Source organism: Cariama cristata, unplaced genomic scaffold (genome assembly GCF_000690535.1).
Source record: "Cariama cristata isolate BGI_N322 unplaced genomic scaffold, ASM69053v1 scaffold16951, whole genome shotgun sequence".
In the NCBI taxonomy this organism is placed as follows: domain Eukaryota; kingdom Metazoa; phylum Chordata; class Aves; order Cariamiformes; family Cariamidae; genus Cariama; species Cariama cristata.
In genome coordinates this window covers 1-17854 of record NW_009601144.1, presented here as the reverse complement: position 1 = coordinate 17854, position 17854 = coordinate 1, and the positions used below count along the sequence as shown (strand labels likewise).

At 37.4% G+C, this 17854-nt stretch overlaps 1 protein-coding gene and 1 long non-coding RNA gene across 2 annotated transcripts; one reads left to right on the top strand and one right to left on the bottom strand.

Annotated features, from left to right (window-relative positions):
* The first annotated feature begins 1134 nt into the window (after positions 1–1134).
* On the top strand, positions 1135–12810 carry DLD (dihydrolipoamide dehydrogenase). Its single transcript, XM_009710348.1, has 12 exons — positions 1135–1283; positions 2132–2198; positions 4646–4715; positions 5158–5258; positions 5593–5736; positions 5902–6003; positions 7161–7351; positions 8764–8934; positions 9341–9530; positions 9933–10070; positions 11599–11688; positions 11795–12810. Exons 1-12 carry the CDS (start codon positions 1135–1137, stop codon positions 11858–11860), a joined length of 1479 nt encoding a protein of 492 aa, XP_009708650.1. The 3' UTR covers positions 11861–12810.
* Positions 12811–15038: 2228 nt separating this feature from the next.
* LOC104169434 lies at positions 15039–16518 on the bottom strand. Its single transcript, XR_696523.1, has 2 exons — positions 16354–16518; positions 15039–15482 (listed from the first exon to the last, which is right to left on the bottom strand). It is a non-coding gene; the product is annotated as an uncharacterized LOC104169434 (long non-coding RNA).
* Between the last annotated feature and the right edge of the window lie 1336 nt (positions 16519–17854).

Genomic DNA, 17854 nt, shown 5'->3' with positions numbered 1-17854 from the left:
TCATCCTTGGATATTTTCAGAACTTGGCTGTAAAGGGCCCTGAGCCACCTGGTATGCCTTTGATGTTGGTGATGTTTGTGGGTAGATTGCCTCCAGAAGAGGTCCCTTCAACCTACACTTTTCTGTAATTCTGAGTGTTGTCCCTCATTGCTCATTACTGCTACAGCTGGGTTTCAGTGATGTCTCTTTGGGTATCTTTCAGCCTTCTAATATGTAACTGTACTAAAATAGAAATGTTTGAGATTCCATTAAGAAGTTTTACATCTGCTTGTGACCTAGTGCAGATAATTGAATTGTCTTTATCCATGTTTGTGGATTTTTTTCCTCAATAAATAATCTTGCTTTTAGATGTATGTTGTTACTGAGCTATTAGTACCTGAGAAAAAAGGTACTCAGTGCTACAGGTTTTAATTGAGATTGAGGCCTTCTGCCACATAAGTTCATGTTTGTTTATTCTAAAGCTATTTTTTGTGACTATATGTCTGATTTTCTTGGAGCAACACTGTCCTCAGGTCCTTCTTATTTGTGATTAACAATAGGATACCATATACAAGGAGGTTAATAGTGCCCTGGATTCAGTTTTTCATCATAGCAACAAATTATTTTGTTATACTGCTTCACAGCTAGTCAGAGTGGGCAAAATACTTGGACATGCATGCATGTGTCACCTGTAGCACTGAATAAACATGAAGAATGTTTATGCTGTCCTTGGGGAATGTAAGGAGATGTTTTTGTGAGACTGGCAAAAAGATAGATTCTATAGTTACACCATCCGTGGAAGAACCTGAGCGTGCTCTACTGAATTACTGAACTTTAACGTTCAATTTTAGTGCTATGTCTGCTAGCACAAGCGTTAAGTCCTTGTATCACCACCACAGCATCCCACCTTATTGCTGACAATATTCTCCAGGCATTGGCTTTTCAACAACTTTGCTTGGACTTATTGGTGAAATTGATGTAAAGTGGATGAGGCAGAACCTCCTTATCAGGTAAAGGTAGGAGCAGTCTGGTGCCGTTTGATCCACAGTGCAGCTTCTAAAGCCCTTGGATCATTTTTCATGCGTTCATGTGCTTAAAACAGGAGGAAGGGTAGATAGGGGATCAGCATGTCTCGGTGTGTTTCTGTGGTTTGATATGGTGAATTCTCCTCTTCATGTTACCATCACCTCTACGTTAGCACAAAAGCAGCAATTTAAAGAAATGATGAAAGGCTTTTGCTTGGGTAGTCACTTCTCAGCAGATTGGAGGTCTTGGAGTATAAACCAAGGAACTATTTTGAACAGGTAAGCACTTTGCAAAGGAGATGCCAATTCTTTTGCTTCTATAAAAAAGGTTTAGGATACTCTTTTACCCCTCAAGTGATCCTTTTATACTTGAAATTTTGTCAGTTGTTTTTTTCCTTTGCATACTTTGATGTTGGCAAGTCGATGAGAAGTTTAAGTGTTTTCCACCCCTGTTGGTATTGACCTTATTTTTGTTTAGTTTTGCTTTACTTGATTTTTTTTTTTCTTTATAGGTATTGGCACAACTTTATAGCAATGGGTCTTGTGGGATAGCGTGTATAGAGAGGGAAATGTCTGTGGTTTGAGGGTTTTGTTCTGTTTTGTTTTCTTTAAGAAAAGATTACTTCATGCAATTTTAACCTGTGCTGGTTCATTTACCTATTGTTTGATTATGATTTACTTGTTTTTAGGAGTCTTTTGTATGATTTACATTTTTTTTGCTTTTTGCAGGGTGGGTTTTTTTTTTTAATTGAGGGAAACATCTTTCACAGAACTGAGTCTTCTATTTAATTGAGGCAACTATGTGGATTTTTGAAGTAGAAGAACAGAACTTAAACTTGTATGAAAGTATAAATGGTGCAGTGGGGAATGCGACTGTCCTCTGATAGAGAATTTTGTTGCAAAGAGCCATTTTGTGGTTTTTAAGTTAGGAAAACATTGAGGGAGGGGAAATCTGAGCCACAAAATACATCTAGGAATGAAATTAATGAGCCGCTTGTAGAGAAAGAGTTACTAGATAAATGCCTGATCTTTGTCATCAATTCTAATTTGTGAGATATCCTGTAAGGAAATGGTAGCACAGTATTGCTAAAAAATTCTTTTTTTAACCCTCTTCTTTTTCCTCAGACTGTCTGTGTAGAAAAAAATGAAACATTAGGTGGAACCTGTTTGAATGTTGGATGTATTCCATCCAAGGTAAGTGTACATAGTTTGTTATTAAAACCAACAGATATTCTATGCATCACTTGGAAAAAGATTAAGAAGGAGTTTCTCAAGATTGACATACTTTCTTTAAAAATTGAAATTGTAATCCAAATCAGCTGAGGATCCAAATAAATGCAAGTAACACAAAGGGTTAATATTTTATTTGCTCAATAGAAATGTTTTGTTTGCAAACTCTGTTTTGTGGGCTTTCCTAGTTGAGAGAGAGGAAGAGGATGAAAACCAGAGGTACATATAGATCTGTCTTCTTACTGAGCTGTGGAGTCTATGCTGTAACCAGTAATGACCAGTGGTTCAAACGGTTGTATCTCTTGTAGTCTACCTTAGCTATGTCAGATGGTTGTACCTCTTGTACCATGTGAAGTTCTTGATCGCCTCATATCAGTTTGTTCAAAATAAACCTGTAGTTTTGTCCAAGATGATGTTCTTATATTAAAGGAATGCTGAACTGTGTCACTAGAGGTAGAGAAAGGAAACCTAAATTAGAGGGAGAGAGGCACCCCTGAAAAATCATGAACTCTGTTTTTGGTTGGATGCATGATGCTATGAAGAGAGCTGTATGTCTCCATTGGCTGTAGAAAGAGCTTAGTTGATTAGCTTTTGAAATATTCATCTAAGCTAAATTAGTATTCTCACCAGTACCAAAAGATGGCCTGAAGAGTGGGGCTTGTAGTGCTTGTGTGGAGTGGTGCAGGTGGGAGAGAAAAGGGAGGGTCCAAGGCATGCACTCTGAAAGAAAGAAGTAAGAAGAAATTCAGAAGAACCTAGTATTTTACATTGTCAATCCAGTTTTAAGTAATTTCAGAACTAGGGCATTGTAAGAAGAGTGCTGTCGCTAGATGAAAGGAGTCTGCCTCATTAGCACCCAGCTGGTGAAGGGTCTTCCTTTGGTAATGCCAGGTTTGTAATGGCTATAGTAACAGACATAATCTTACCAAGATCCCTCCTAACTGTATTGCTGTTTCTAATCTGTTTGCTCAGAGAGGTTCTGTTAGCATGGGAGGAGAAAATACAGTACAAATACAAAGTTTTTTAAATGATATATTAATTTTCCTAAATATTTTAGTAATAGTTCTAATGAAGTTCAGAATATCTTAATATACTGAGGCAAAACTCAAAAATGAGGTGTTGATCAACGCAATGTTTGAAAGTTTGGAACTCTGCTAGGATCTATTTAACTTCTTGAGTTTGTGGGTTTTTTTTTTAAATCCTTTGAAGTTCTTATGAAAATACTTCTGAACTTATGGCTAAACTTGAATGTTATCCAGAATTTTTTTGAATGGTAATAAACTTCTGAAGAAGTGAATATGTAGGCTGCGTTCACTGAGACAATAACAAATTATTCACATATTCCTTTCCAAAAAGCCACACAGAATAATACACTGGACATGGAGTTTTTTTCCTTTCTAATTGCTGAAGTCTTACGTGGTGGCTGTCTCTTTAATTTTTGTTGGCTGTTACAGATTCAGGGTTGTGACAGTTATGTGAAAGGGGCAAATGAATTTTAGAGAGAGTTGTTAAGACTTACTCATAAAAATGGAATGATCTTATTCTGACAGTATTAGTTTTACTCAAGCTTGTGTATATAATGCAGGTATCTCAAAATGTGCTTTGAATCTTCCACTATCCCTGCTTTAGATTTTAGTCTGTGCAGACTTGCACTGCTATCCTTCTTGCAAATATACCGATAATGTCGTGTTAGGGATGGCTATAGCCAAAACCATCATTTGTCTTGCCAAGTTCCCTCCCTAACTATATTCCCTCCCTAACTATTTCTAATCAAAGTACAGTTATAGAGGTTCTGCATTTCAAGCTGCTGATTTGTAGACATCCTTACAAAAACTATTTTAATTTTGTCTTTGAATCCTGAATGTCCAGTGACTGGAGCCAGCTCTAAGCCATCTAGCTTCAGCTCAACTACTCATCTACAAAATTTAACTCACATATGTCTACACAGGCTAGAATTTCAATGGGCATTTCAGTATAGATTTTCCTCATCCAGTTTTTCTGTATCGTCTTTTTGTTGACAAGTAATCTCTTGTCTGAGCTAATAAGGAAATTCTCCTGTGAGTCAGAATCATCTTTGCTTACTTAAAGACCATTCTTTTTTTTTTTTTTTTTAAGTCCTATGGAGTCATTTCCAACTTCTGAAATGAGAAAAATGTGAAATGAGAAAAAGATAGGTGTGGATTTAACTGTTTAACATATATGTTAAATATGTAACTATAAAACACCTCAGTAAGAGCTACTGTGTACAATTTCTGTATTTGAAATACACTTTTTAAAATACATGTCAGACTTTCTTAATAGTGAGAATATTTTGAAAATAACATCAGTTTATTTTTTTTTCCTGATAATATAATGATTAATTCAATCATGAATGTATGTCCCAATTCACATTTCTGTGTGTGTTATTTTAGGCCTTGCTGAACAACTCGCATCTGTATCACTTGGCCCATGGAAAAGATTTCGCTAATAGAGGAATTGAAAGTGAGTGTGAAGAGTAACGAGTCAGTGCCTGTTAACGTAAATGGTTTCCATCAACAAGCAAGTTTAATCATTTAAATCTGACTACTGTAGTTTTCTGGTCAGACAACTTTTTTTTTTTATAAATAGTATCATAGAATCATAGAATCATTATGATTGGAAGAGACCTCAAAGATTATCAAGTCTGACCTTAAGCTCCTTTATCTGTTGGAGTGTTAGGGGTGTGTCTGTTCCTTGAACCCCGAATCATGTGTAGGTAAGTTATATTTGGAAAGTGTGAATACTGCTTTTTAACATAGCAGTTCTTGAATGTAACCTTTAGCGTTTAGTAGGGCCATGCAACACATCTTACTGTGTCAGAGCTGTTAATTATGTTTAAGTTAGTTCCTTTAAATAAAAACACTGCAATGCTTGAATAGAAGTTTTGGGGTTTTTTTTACCTTAGTTACAGGAATCCGTTTGAATCTAGAGAAGATGATGGAACAGAAGAGTGGTGCAGTGAAGGCTTTAACAGGTGGAATTGCTCATTTATTTAAACAAAACAAGGTTAGTTTTGATTATATACTGAGGTATACCCATGATTTTTTCTGATCTGAATTTTTTTTTTATATCTTCATATTGTTGCCACATAAATTAATTCGAGTAACTTACTTGGCAAGGACAGAATTTGAGTGCTTCTCCTCTGGGAAATTTTTAAATGAACAGTTACTTCATTCTTAATTTACTTAATAGTATATAATTACTTTGTGGTTTGTACTAGAAGGTGATGCAAAGGTACATGTTAGCAGCTTCTTTAAAGCGTTAATGAGATTCAGATTAAATGTAGCATAACTTACGTAAGTAATTTGAATCTGAATTTACTGTGTTCTGATTACTAAAGGTTGTACATGTATCTGGGTTTGGAAAAATAACTGGCAAAAACCAAGTCACTGCAACCAAGGAAGATGGCAGCACACAAGTTATCAATACAAAGAACATACTTGTAGCCACCGGCTCAGAAGTTGCTCCCTTCCCTGGAATTACTGTACGTATTTGAAACCTTAGTGGTACTTTTTTTCAATGTGTTATAGCCACATAATTTAATGTGTAATATTTTTTTGTTTCTGGTTGTACTTCACCTTCTCTGTGTTTTGTACATAATGTATAAAAGAGATTGTCAACCTCCCTTTGTGGATTTCTTTGTCATTAGATTGATGAAGATAATATCGTGTCATCCACTGGTGCGCTGTCACTGAAAAAAGTTCCTGAAAAGATGGTTGTCATTGGTGCAGGAGTCATTGGTGTGGAACTGGTGAGGGGATATTTAAACCACTTGGTCTTTAATTTATAAACTAACAGGGTGTTATTTTTTGTGTTATATTTGATTATGTTGCTGTGATTTAACAGATGTTTAGTTGAGTGAGTTGTAACAAAACTGTTCAGACTTCAGAGCCTGCTAGCTCCATTTTCTACCAGAAAAACTGGGATAAGTGTTTGCAGGATCAGTACTCCTGCAGCTGGTTAGCTAAGCAGAGAAATGAGAGAGGAACATACAGGACCTCACAGGTGTGTTTTGGGGTGGGGGTTAACATTTGCTGAGGTTTGTACCTGTTCTGTGTATAGAAGAGAGAACTTACTTTTTTAAGGGTAATTTATTTCAAGACAAGACAAATTCTTGTGTGTAGCAGTTAATTCCAAGAAATTTTTAAATGATAGGATTGTACACATTGTATCTCACAACCAAAGAAGCAGAGACTTTGTAGTTCATCTTGGTCTGAATCCTTTTGCCCCATACCTGTGTGGTTCAAAAAGAATGTGTATTTGCTGGTCTTGCAGCTGCTTGAGAATTTGCACATCTGCTTGGCGGCTGCTTAGCTTAATGACCATTCAGCAGCAAAAGAGTAGGCAAAGTGAAATACTGTGTTGGATGGATGTGGGTAGCTGCAGGTAAATAGGGTGTGTATGGGTTTTGTTGGTGAAGGTGATGATAGTGGTTTTGGTTATAAATACATGCAGAAGCAGCAGTGGTTCTGTTTTATTGCATAAAATTGCCTTAATGTGGTATTATTTTGCCTTAATTTGTAGTGGTATTAGAACACCACAAGCAATTTCCTTTGAATTTTCTGAGCTACATTCAGATTCTTTGATTTTGATTTTTTTCTATACCTGTAACCTAAAACATACCTAATTTATACTTAATTATTTTGTTAGCTAATTCTTTAAAAGCTCTGTGAATTCAATCATTGAAGTTTTGGGTATGCAGAGAAGCATTGATAAATCCATTTTTTTGGGGAAAGGCTGGGCAAAGTTGGACTTCTTTTATCCTATGCTGTAACATTTGTAAGAACTGATCAGTTTGCTGTTATGTGTTGTCCTGCTTTTGAAAAGCTTACAATCTGTGGTAAATATTAAAGAAATCTGAAGTTTGCTTTTCAATAACTCTTTTTACCTATATTGTTGTGACTGCAGGGTTCAGTTTGGCAGCGCCTTGGTGCAGATGTGACAGCTGTTGAGTTCATGGGCCATGTTGGTGGAATGGGAATCGACATGGAGATCTCTAAAAACTTCCAACGTATTCTTCAGAAACAAGGACTTAAGTTTAAACTGAACACCAAAGTTACTGGTGCTACCAAGAATCCAGATGGAAAAATTGATGTAGCGTAAGTGTTTAACATAAAACTAAAGGAATACCGTGTATATATATATCTCCTTCCTCCGAATCCATCAAACCTATTTAAAAATACAGTCTGATATTATCTTTAAACAGGAAGAAATGGATTTAGGATGACACTTAATTCTTTAGTGAAATTTAATTTTTACCCTGTATTGTAACTTACAGAGCTCATAACTCATAATGTTGGGTTTATTGAGTCCTAGATTGCTTATATAGGAGAAGTTCCATTGGCTTGAGTAGAAGGCATTCTAGTATAAAACCAGTGGTGTTATAGTGAGATCAGTAATAAAACAGAATTCTAAGTCATTCTTTTCATGGAAGATCTTTGCTTCTGGTATAATTAACATAAATATCATGTTTGTTCATACAGTCATCTTCAAGCCATTGATTCTTGACTACTTACTGGAAGGGTTATTTTTGTCCATACCTCCTCTTGTCTCAAAATAAGCATGGCAGAGATTTTATTGCTTTTGTGCAGAAATAAATGAAACTACCCCAGAGTATCTTTTAATGGCCACACTCGAGCCCTTTGAAGACTTATAGGTAAACAGCTAATATAGAAACATATAAAGCAGATTTGCTTTCTAAAGTCCATACGTATACATTACTTCTGTTCTTTTTCTTGTTAATGTATTCTCTATGCAGAAACTAGTTTGAGTTTTAAGAAAATGTTTAATGTTACTTAATGAAAGTAAGCTTAAATGTCTTTTTCACTGGAATCTTGATATGGTGACTTGTATTTGCTGTATTACCATAGCTTGGGGTAGTCTGTCCTCTGCCATTGTAAAGATCCTAGATTTGGGCTTCTTTACATACCACGCTGGTGCTGGTTGGATCTCTAAAGGTAGAAACAGACTACATGAGAGTTCCATTTTGGTTCAGGAGGTTGCTTTTGAACACACTTCCTACTTAGCTTCACTTACCATGCTTTGGTTCTTCTACTCTCAGAGCACATGAACTGAACTTGTGCTGGGTGCAATTAAAGACAAAGATGCACTTGAGGGATGCACCTGATGCAGGGCAGCTGCTAACAGGTATTTGGGTTTTGGGCCAGAAGAAAGCTTGCTCACAATACATGGCCCTGCCCCACCCCAAAATATACGTGGTTTGGATAGCCAGTACTTAGCAGCAATTGTTTTGCTGTACAGATTTGATCCTGTCAGGTCATGTCACTTGCTAGTGGATATATACCCTGAATTTCTCTATCTAAGAGTTGTTAACAAATGTAGGAAGAGTTATTGTCCTTTCCTCTTCTACTGCTCAACTCCTGCGAGGAAGAAGCATGGGGCAAGCTGATGCCAGATCCAGCCACTAGGTCACCGTCTGGATCATACTAGTCAGAGAAATACAATGCTGGAAGTTTACAGCTTAGCATTTTTCCTGCTTATTTTTCTATAGTGTTGAAGCTGCTGCTGGTGGCAAGGCAGAAGTAATAACTTGTGATGTGCTCCTAGTTTGCATCGGTAGGCGTCCTTTCACACAAAATCTAGGTCTTGAGGATATTGGAATTGAACTTGATAAGAAGGGGAGGATCCCAGTCAATAACAGATTCCAAACCAAAATTCCAAAGTAAGTAAGACTAAATATTATTTTACTTTTAAAAATAAGAGTTCTGCTTAAAAAAAGTTTAACGTACTAAAGCACTTTTTCTGGTTTTAATTGCAGAATATAGCTTTCTTTTCTGAAAGGAAAACTCAAGATTTCTGTTTATTTGAGGAACTAAAGATTTTTAGCCAACCTTTGAAGTTTTCTAATTTGAAAGTCACTGTGTGTGTTTCATGTCACCAGTACTTCTTGAAGTGTGGTCATTCTGTGGAAAGTGCTCTTCTATACTTTGTATTTCTTTTGAAATTTAGTATTTTAATCTGTTTTGATTAGAGTTTTCAGTAACGTGTTTCAAACTATTATATATGGTAGCCTAGGTGTGCTAGGATGTTTTTAAACGGTGTTTTATTCTGTTTCATTGGTCTGATAGCATCTATGCTATTGGTGATGTAGTTGCTGGACCTATGCTGGCCCACAAAGCTGAGGACGAAGGCATTCTTTGCGTAGAAGGGATGGCTGGGGGAGCAGTTCACATTGACTATAACTGCGTACCTTCTGTGATATACACTCACCCTGAAGTGGCCTGGGTTGGCAAATCAGAAGAACAGTTGAAAGAAGAGGTACTCTTTGTTTTCTTTTCAGACAAAACCGTTTCTCCCCCTTGGGTGTGGTTTGATTGTCTAGTAGTTTATCTGGCTACCTTTTCCAGGAGAATTTCTGCATCTGAATTTATTGCTTAGGGTGTACGATTGAATGATTCCCTCCTGCACGCCACTCTCCCAAGGATCACAGTTCTCATTAATGATTTCTATCCTGTGCAGTTAAAGCTGTGTTCATTTGCTAATTAATATTTTTTTAATACTCCCTTGTGTCCTTTTTGGTGGTTGTTCTTACGCATTGCTCTGTGTGTCTTCTGTGTCTTTTACTTTTGTATTGCTTCTGTTCTTGTACTTACCAAATTGTCTGTATGGTCACATTGTTCTTGTTGGTCGTTAACTCAGTAACACATACCTGTTTTGTAGGGTATAGAATACAAAATTGGGAAATTTCCATTTGCTGCAAACAGCAGAGCAAAGACAAATGCTGACACAGATGGCATGGTGAAGATACTTAGCCAAAAATCAACAGACAGGATGTTGGGTGCTCACATTTTAGGCGCAGTAAGTATTGTAAATTGTGCTGCTGTCTTGTCCTTCTAAGGTTCTATTTGGTGTTGCACAATTGCAAAGTAGTTGTCAAGTTAGGAGAAGTGGTGCTTGTAAAAAGGAAGATTTGAGTCTACCATAGTCATTTTTATTTACTGCTCTCTTCGGCAGCCCTGCCCTCCTTCCCAGTTTTCTGTTATTTTGGTGTTAGACACAGCATATATTTCACCCCCTTGTTTTTTGGGGTTAAGCCCTGCCATTTTTTCCCCCCCCCCCCCCCCTCTAGAATTGCTATGGTTAATTGCTTTCTCTGACCAGTTGATTTTTTCTTTTTTTCCTTTTTTTAATGAATACTGCCAAGTACTCCAGAGAACAGCAGAGATTGTTCACTGAAGTTCTGGAAGTCGAGGGAGCTGAACAGACTGTGGCTTTTTCATTGGTTTTTTTCTTTTTTTTTTTTTTTTTCTGCTCTCTGAACTTCAAACTTCAGCAAAGCTGGTAACCTTATGCTGCAGTCATTAAATCTGAGGTGACTTAGAACTTTGATTAAAAATCCTTTGTAAAGATGAGAAACCAGAAAACTATATTTGGGAAAAGTATAATTCTTTTTGCTGTCCCCCACATCCCAAAGTTAGACCAAATCTTTCTCTGTTTTGTTTCTTAGCTTTAAATAATCCTTTTTTTTTTTTTAAAAAAAGATGTGTGCAGAAACACTTGCATGCATCTTTGTATACAACTTTCATTAAGAGAAACACTAAAACTGCTCGCCATTCTCCTGGAAAGGAAATTTTATTCCTATGACTGGATATACTGCCAATGCTAGTGGATAGGCTTCTTGTTTCTGAATCCAATGCTTATAATTTCTGATAGGAATACATAATAGGATGTTATGGTAGTTATTTTCTCTCACAATGCCAGTCATTTTAAAATGAACATGCCTTAATGGAAGCACAACTTAGGTTTATTGGTGTGAAACAGACTGATTTTCTTCATTGGGAAAGGGCTGGGGGAAAATCTTACGATTGTGGATCTGAATGCTAAAAACGTAACAGGAGATTTCACTGTTTTTCACTCCTCAAAGAAATGTTCTCTGAGTAAATACACATAAATACAACAAATAAAAATGAGGATGCAGATGTAGTAACACACTTTTGTTTTTCTAGTTATCTGTTTAACTTTCCAGGAAGGCATTGAAGTTTTGGGGAGGTTTCAACAGTGATAACGTACACTGTAGCTTTGAGAATGTGGCCATGATCTGACCAGTATCTTGTAGTGGAAAAATACCCAGATTTTGCACAACTCTTCGGTAATGAGAGAACAAATACTCTCACTGAGAATTAAGTTTGGATTTACGCTAGGCTTGAGCACAGTCACCAAACAGATTAAGTGCTTATGGCTTATATTAGACACAGCTGGAGTGCTAGTTGTATTATAACTTTTCTTTTTTAGCAAAAGATGCTTATTTACAAGCTGTTACTGATTCAGGAGAACCTGGACAACTGCATAAAGATTTCTGCTAATTACAAACACCGTTAAATTACAGGGTGCTGGTGAAATGGTTAATGAAGCTGCCCTTGCTATGGAATATGGAGCATCATGTGAAGATGTAGCCAGAGTTTGCCACGCCCATCCAGTAAGTGTTTTTCTGAATGGACTGTTGAACACCAGGGTTACACAGACGTGCTAGAATTATAGGTAACTGTTAATGACTTGTACCTTTTTGTGTTTTCTCTGTACAGACAGTGTCAGAAGCCTTCAGGGAAGCAAACCTAGCAGCGTCTTTTGGCAAAGCTATCAACTTCTAAAATGAAAGAGCAGATCTTTGTACATGGGTAGTACATCTCTGAAAATGGACTGTGGGTCCTTATGGAAGGCTGAGTCTGAGGATTTTAGGACTGAGTTAAGTGAATCTCTTCATTTTAAACATCAAATATTTAAACAAGTAGAGTTTGGAACAAGTGGAATTATCCAGTGTCTGTAAATTAAATACTTAAAATTACATGTTTATTTACATGATGAATGTTGCAGAAAAACAGCCTGACAGAACTCTTCTTTTTCAAAACCAAACATTTTGCTGCTGCGTGGGATTATCAGGTGTGCTGGTCAAAACTCTGGATAAGCGTCCAGCATACCTGGTGTTTTCTTATTTGAAGTAGTGATAGACTAAACCAGTTGAATGCTGGCACTTATAATGCCCCTGGCACTTAAAATGCCACTGTCACTTCCGCACAAAAATGTGTTTCCTTCTGAAAGGATTAACTTTAGTATTTAACCTACTTCTTACATACAAGTACCAAAACTTGTTTTGACCTAGTAGTGTTAGGATGTTGGGAAAAGAGGGGCTTGTATAGATCAATTAAAACTATATTGACTTTTTAAAGAGAAAATTACTCTGTGTGTGTGATTCTCCACGTCATGTTTTTATATTGAAAACTCATTGGGAAAAATTGAGTGCTGATGGAGAAATGAAAGATTGAAGAAAAATTAATCTTGCTGCTATTTAATCTTTTTTGGTTTTAAAGCTTCCATTGTCCAGCTCTCTTAAACTTGAAATGCTAAAACTGGGTAGTGAAGCAGCGCTTGCTGTTAAGTGCTATGACATGAGGGTTGTTCTGCACTTTCCACACATAAGGGCTGCAGTGTCAGCACTCCACACAATTAAGACATCCTTCCTTCTCCTCTTCTGTTTCCTATTTTGTGCTCTCTTTCTGTCTCTTCTGTAGGGAGAGAGCTTAATAAATATTTAACATGGCTGGAGGGTCTTCTTGGGTTTTGTTTGCTGATTGGCCCTGTTACTCCTTTTAGTGTCTAGGTTGTCAGATATGTGAAGAAACTCACGAACAAATGGCATCTTTGGAATATACCTCATGTGTATATGGAATATGCTCAATTCGAGTAGCTCATTTTGTTTTGTGGGGTGCCATTTCTTTTTTTGTTGTTGTTTTTTGTTGTTAGGCTCTTCTGCCTTGAAGAAGACCTTAATATCTGCTGGTATGGTGCATATTATTTTTCGTTATGCCAATGGAATGAGAAATGCACATTCGGAAGATGGTGCAGAAGCTACTTGGTTTTGTGTATAGACAAGATGGTTCTATCCTTCTACCTTTCTTTAGAGCTTCTTATTCAAGTATTGATCCATTATTCATACCGAGTGATGAAAATATATGCCAGCATTACCATTTTATTAAGATACCAGTTAATCAGTAAACACCAGTGATGCTGTTCTTCATTTTGGTTTGTTTTTTTAACTCCTGTTTTAAATGTAGATGGGGCTTAAACCATGACAGCTCATTAAGCTTAGCACCAGGATATGAGATCATCTGATTCAGGGATATGCTGGGTTAAGCGAATTAATGTGGATCTGCTTTCAAGTGTTAGTAGGAAGTTGCTAAAGAGAAAGCAAAGGCGAGACAATAGTGAGGGAAGAAAAACTTGATTCTTCCAGTAGATCTTGGCATTTCAGAATCACTTCTACCCACTGCAGGTAAATGTTAATCTTGTGCTTTGCAAGTTCTTCGTAGAAGCCCTGCTCTTTCAGAAACAGCTTTGCATCCACTCCCTCCACCTCCCTCAGTACTTGTGGCAGTCTTACTGCAGTTCAGCTTTGAGGCTCATGAGTTACAAGTTCTTGTGTCTCATTTTGTTCATGTTAAATGACATTTGGAAAGTCAGGGAAACTTTAGTTGAGAATACTACTAAAATTATAGTGGAGACTATAGTTTCCCAGACACGTGAAAATAAAATTTAAGACCTTAAAATTATAACTGTATTGTTACTTCTCTTGCTGTCATTCCTGTTCTAGTTAAGTGTACAAAGAGTGTTTCTAAAGGTAAAAGTAAGATGAGCTACGGAGCCATCTATCAATGATCTTGATGGCAGTTAAGTCTGAATGTTGCAGTTTGCAAATTGTGTTTTTTAACAGCTGCTAAGTACACTGGCAGTGAAACAGTGTATGATGCTGGTATGGTCATCAATTCCTGTGATGGATTTTTTTTGCTGTAGCATTTGTAAAAAATTATAACTGTATTGTTACTTCTCTTGCTGTCATTCCTGTTCTAGTTAAGTGTACAAAGAGTGTTTCTAAAGGTAAAAGTAAGATGAGCTACGGAGCCATCTATCAATGATCTTGATGGCAGTTAAGTCTGAATGTTGCAGTTTGCAAATTGTGTTTTTTAACAGCTGCTAAGTACACTGGCAGTGAAACTGTATGATGCTGGTATGGTCATCAGTTCCTGTGATGGATTTTTTTTGCTGTAGCATTTGTAACCTAGGGAGCTTAGGGGTAATTATTTAAACATAGTGCTCTTCAGTTTGCTTAGGTAGTGATGTATTCTGCTATAGTTGTCCTGACTGACTTTTGATGACATTAGTCAAGGTTAAGTAAGGTGCTGATCAAAGTACGTATGCAGATGTATTCCTTAGGTCAGAGTTAGCAGTCAGGATGTGTAAATGCATGTTGCAGTTTTGGAAACTAATTTGTGTAGCTGATGAATGTTGTAAATAATTCTGTACAATTGTCTGAAGGTGCACTGTTCTACAGCTAACTTTGAGCTTAAGTATGGTAAACTGGATGCTACTCTTGCACTTTGAAAAAAAGTCTTGTTAAGTGCAGGCTGTTCTTAGAGCTGTCTGTGACAGATTCACATTAAGTGCCCTGTGAACTTTTGTAGTTCCTTTTCCAGAGAGGCTTGATCCTCCAAGCTTGGTTTATCACATAAATTTGGTGCTTGAAATGTAAACTGCATTCACCCCTTCAGTGCTGACCTCTGGTTCCACTTCACATGTCACCGAATATGAAACACTTGATATGGAACTAGTGTTAAGCCTAAATGGTTATCATGCAGAGGGTAAATAATCCTTTTTGAGTACTATGGCGTAAATGCTAGCTAACCACACAAGGATGGTATTTCTTCATTCGCTTGTAACTTTGTTCTGAGTGACCATCCTATGTTTCATAGTAATTGGAGCCCTTCGTACTTAGAATTACGTAGTTGGAGCCAAGATTTTATTAGATCTCTGACGAGTTTAAAAACAAGACTTGCTAAAGGATTAGCTGATGTAGCATTTTACCTACTGAAAATAGGAAGGAACTTAATGAGTCATACTAGGTACATACAGTGATACAAAAGTACTGTTTATTTTCAACATCAAAAAGTTACTTGTCTTTGGTTCTGTGATTTTAAAGTCAATATAAAACCTGCTCACATTGTCAGGTCTTAGCATAATATCAAAAAGAACTAGTGTAATACTTGTAAAACCCATCCTGAACACAAGCATCTCCTGCTCCCATTTATAAGCAAGTGCTATAAACAGCAACCTTCTGGCTGATTGTCTGTAAGAGGGAGCGAACTGTCTCTTCCAGCTCCACCAACTGCTTGGCTTTGTCTTCCAGAACTTTCTGATTGTTTTCATATGTATTTTCCAAGTCTGTCAAAGGAAGGGGAAAAACAGCTTAATTAGGGGTGTTTTAATACAGTGGAATGTAAGTCGTCATAGTTACAGATAAAACTACTATTCAAATTTATTTTTATTGCGGAAGAGAATCTGATTAGGGAAGAAAAACAAAGGCAAAGGCTGGAATGGCACCTTTTTGCTTCCTTAACATTGGGACATAAAGAAACAAGGAAGTAATTTTCCATAAGTGGAAATCCAAAAGTATACTTTGATTCACGTTGAAAATAATTGTCATTCTGTGCTCTATGGTGGCTTTTACAGAGCAGTGAAATGTTTTGGCTTGTTAGGGTTAAGACTATTCAGTGAGTCACTGTAGGAGCAGCTAAGAGGAAGAATGAGTTCCTGGCCTGGCAAAAACAGAAGGAAAACTTAGCTCCCTCCCTGGTAGCTATGGGCAGATTGCCCCCTTCTGTTTCAGTCAACTTCAATTGTCAATAGTAAGTGTTAAATTAATCTGTAAACTGGAACTAATGTATCCTGATTACCTTTTGTTTTAATAGCTTCCCAGGGTGGGGTGGGGAGAGTATTGTTTGACAATGGGGGTCTTGCTTGAATGGGTTAGTCCTTGTCCTAAGCACAGTAATGATCCTTCCCTGTAGTGTTTCTTGGAGCAGGGATAGGTGCCATACTAGAAGCTTGTGCCTCGCTTGTAAGTTGCAGTGTTTTTATAGATATCTTTGATTCACAAGACTACGTTGTATCCATAACAATAAGGAAAGCAGACAAAACCTCAGTAATAAAGAATTAACTGCCATTTTTTTCTCTACTGCTGATGAATAGCCTGTTTACCAGCATGAAATTGTTTCATATTCTATGATGACTTACCTTCTCAGAACAGCCTTACCTTTGAGCAGCTGGAGTTTGCTGTTTGCTTGAGCCAACAAGGCTTTAGCTTCATCTTGCAACATGCCAGCTTTCCTCCTAGCATCAGCCGACTCTTCTGTCTTCTTGGCGATGAGATCTTCCACCGTTTTATACTTGTCGTTCAGCTCGGTGTTGAGGACCTGTTGTTCCAGATTGAAGCACAAGGTGGAGCTCGTTCAAAGGACAATACAGGGGGAGTTTGCCTTTCCTCCCTGTATCCTTACTAATCCAGGTGTAAGGAGGGACTACACTGTTAGCTCAGTTAACAAAACCAGAAACAGTGTTGGGGTGTTTCCTACTTCATATTCAAGACTTTAAGAGCTAGGGTGAAGACTCATCAGTTGCCCTTTTGCAGATCTGTGTCTGTTTTACAGCTTTAATACTGACACTTGGCAAGGATTTATGGGATTCAGTTACACAGTTCTGTAACTAATAGAAGCCATGGGCCCTGGTACAGCTGGAAAGCTGCATAGTAAGGAACTAGCACTGCTTCTGGTTGAATGCTTGCATTTAGGGAGGGATATCCTCGTTACCCTTTCAGTAATGAGAACAGCTGCCTAGTTTGCCTAGGTGAAGGTGCGGGAGAAGTAATGAGGTTGGTTTCTCAGCTGTGCTTTGCGAGGTTAAGATGAAGGAGTCCTATGACCCTACTGAATTCAACCAATAAGCAAGTTAACAAGCTGCAGCAGTTCTGGAGGTCTGTTGCGTTTACTTGACAGCCACCTGAGATATTACTTAGTGTTTGGAAATAATTGATTTGATGGATAATACATCTCTCCTGGCAGAAAATGTCTTTCTGGAGACTGGTGGGCCAACTACAGACAACAGATGGGAGCAATGAAACTTGCTTTGGCAGATTTGTCAATTGTTTTGTTAATGAGCATTCTTTTGCTATTATAAAGGTGTGCAGCAGACATTGGGAGCAACGCCATTTGGTCACAGAGCAAATTTTGCATTTCTGATATTTAGAAATTACTTTGGTTTTATATTTAGCTAACAATTTTTCTCATCGCTTGTTTCTGCATATGCCAAATTCTGGGCTGTTTGTCCTGAACCTATCATTGTCATAGAAACATAAATACTCTATACAGGGGGAAAAAAATTACCAGTTCTCCTGTGGCAGATAGTAAAGCTGAAGGACAGAAAGCAAACCTATGAAAGGCTGACAGTGTGACAGCATGACCAAGTTTCCTGCAGCTATTTTAGAACCTGAAAACTTCCCAATACTTCGTTCTCTCTGTATCTGGTAACAAAGTAACGAGCAGCTATCATGAGGTGCTTTTTTTGGTTGTTTTGTCCCCAGTACTTGACCAATAAATGAGCTATTTTAGAACCTGAAAACTTCCCAATACTTCGTTCTCTCTGTATCTGGTAACAAAGTAACGAGCAGCTATCATCTTTGGTAAGTGCATGAGGTGCTTTTTTTGTTTGTTTTGTCCCCAGTACTTGACAAATAAATGAAATGGATCGCATGTATTCAC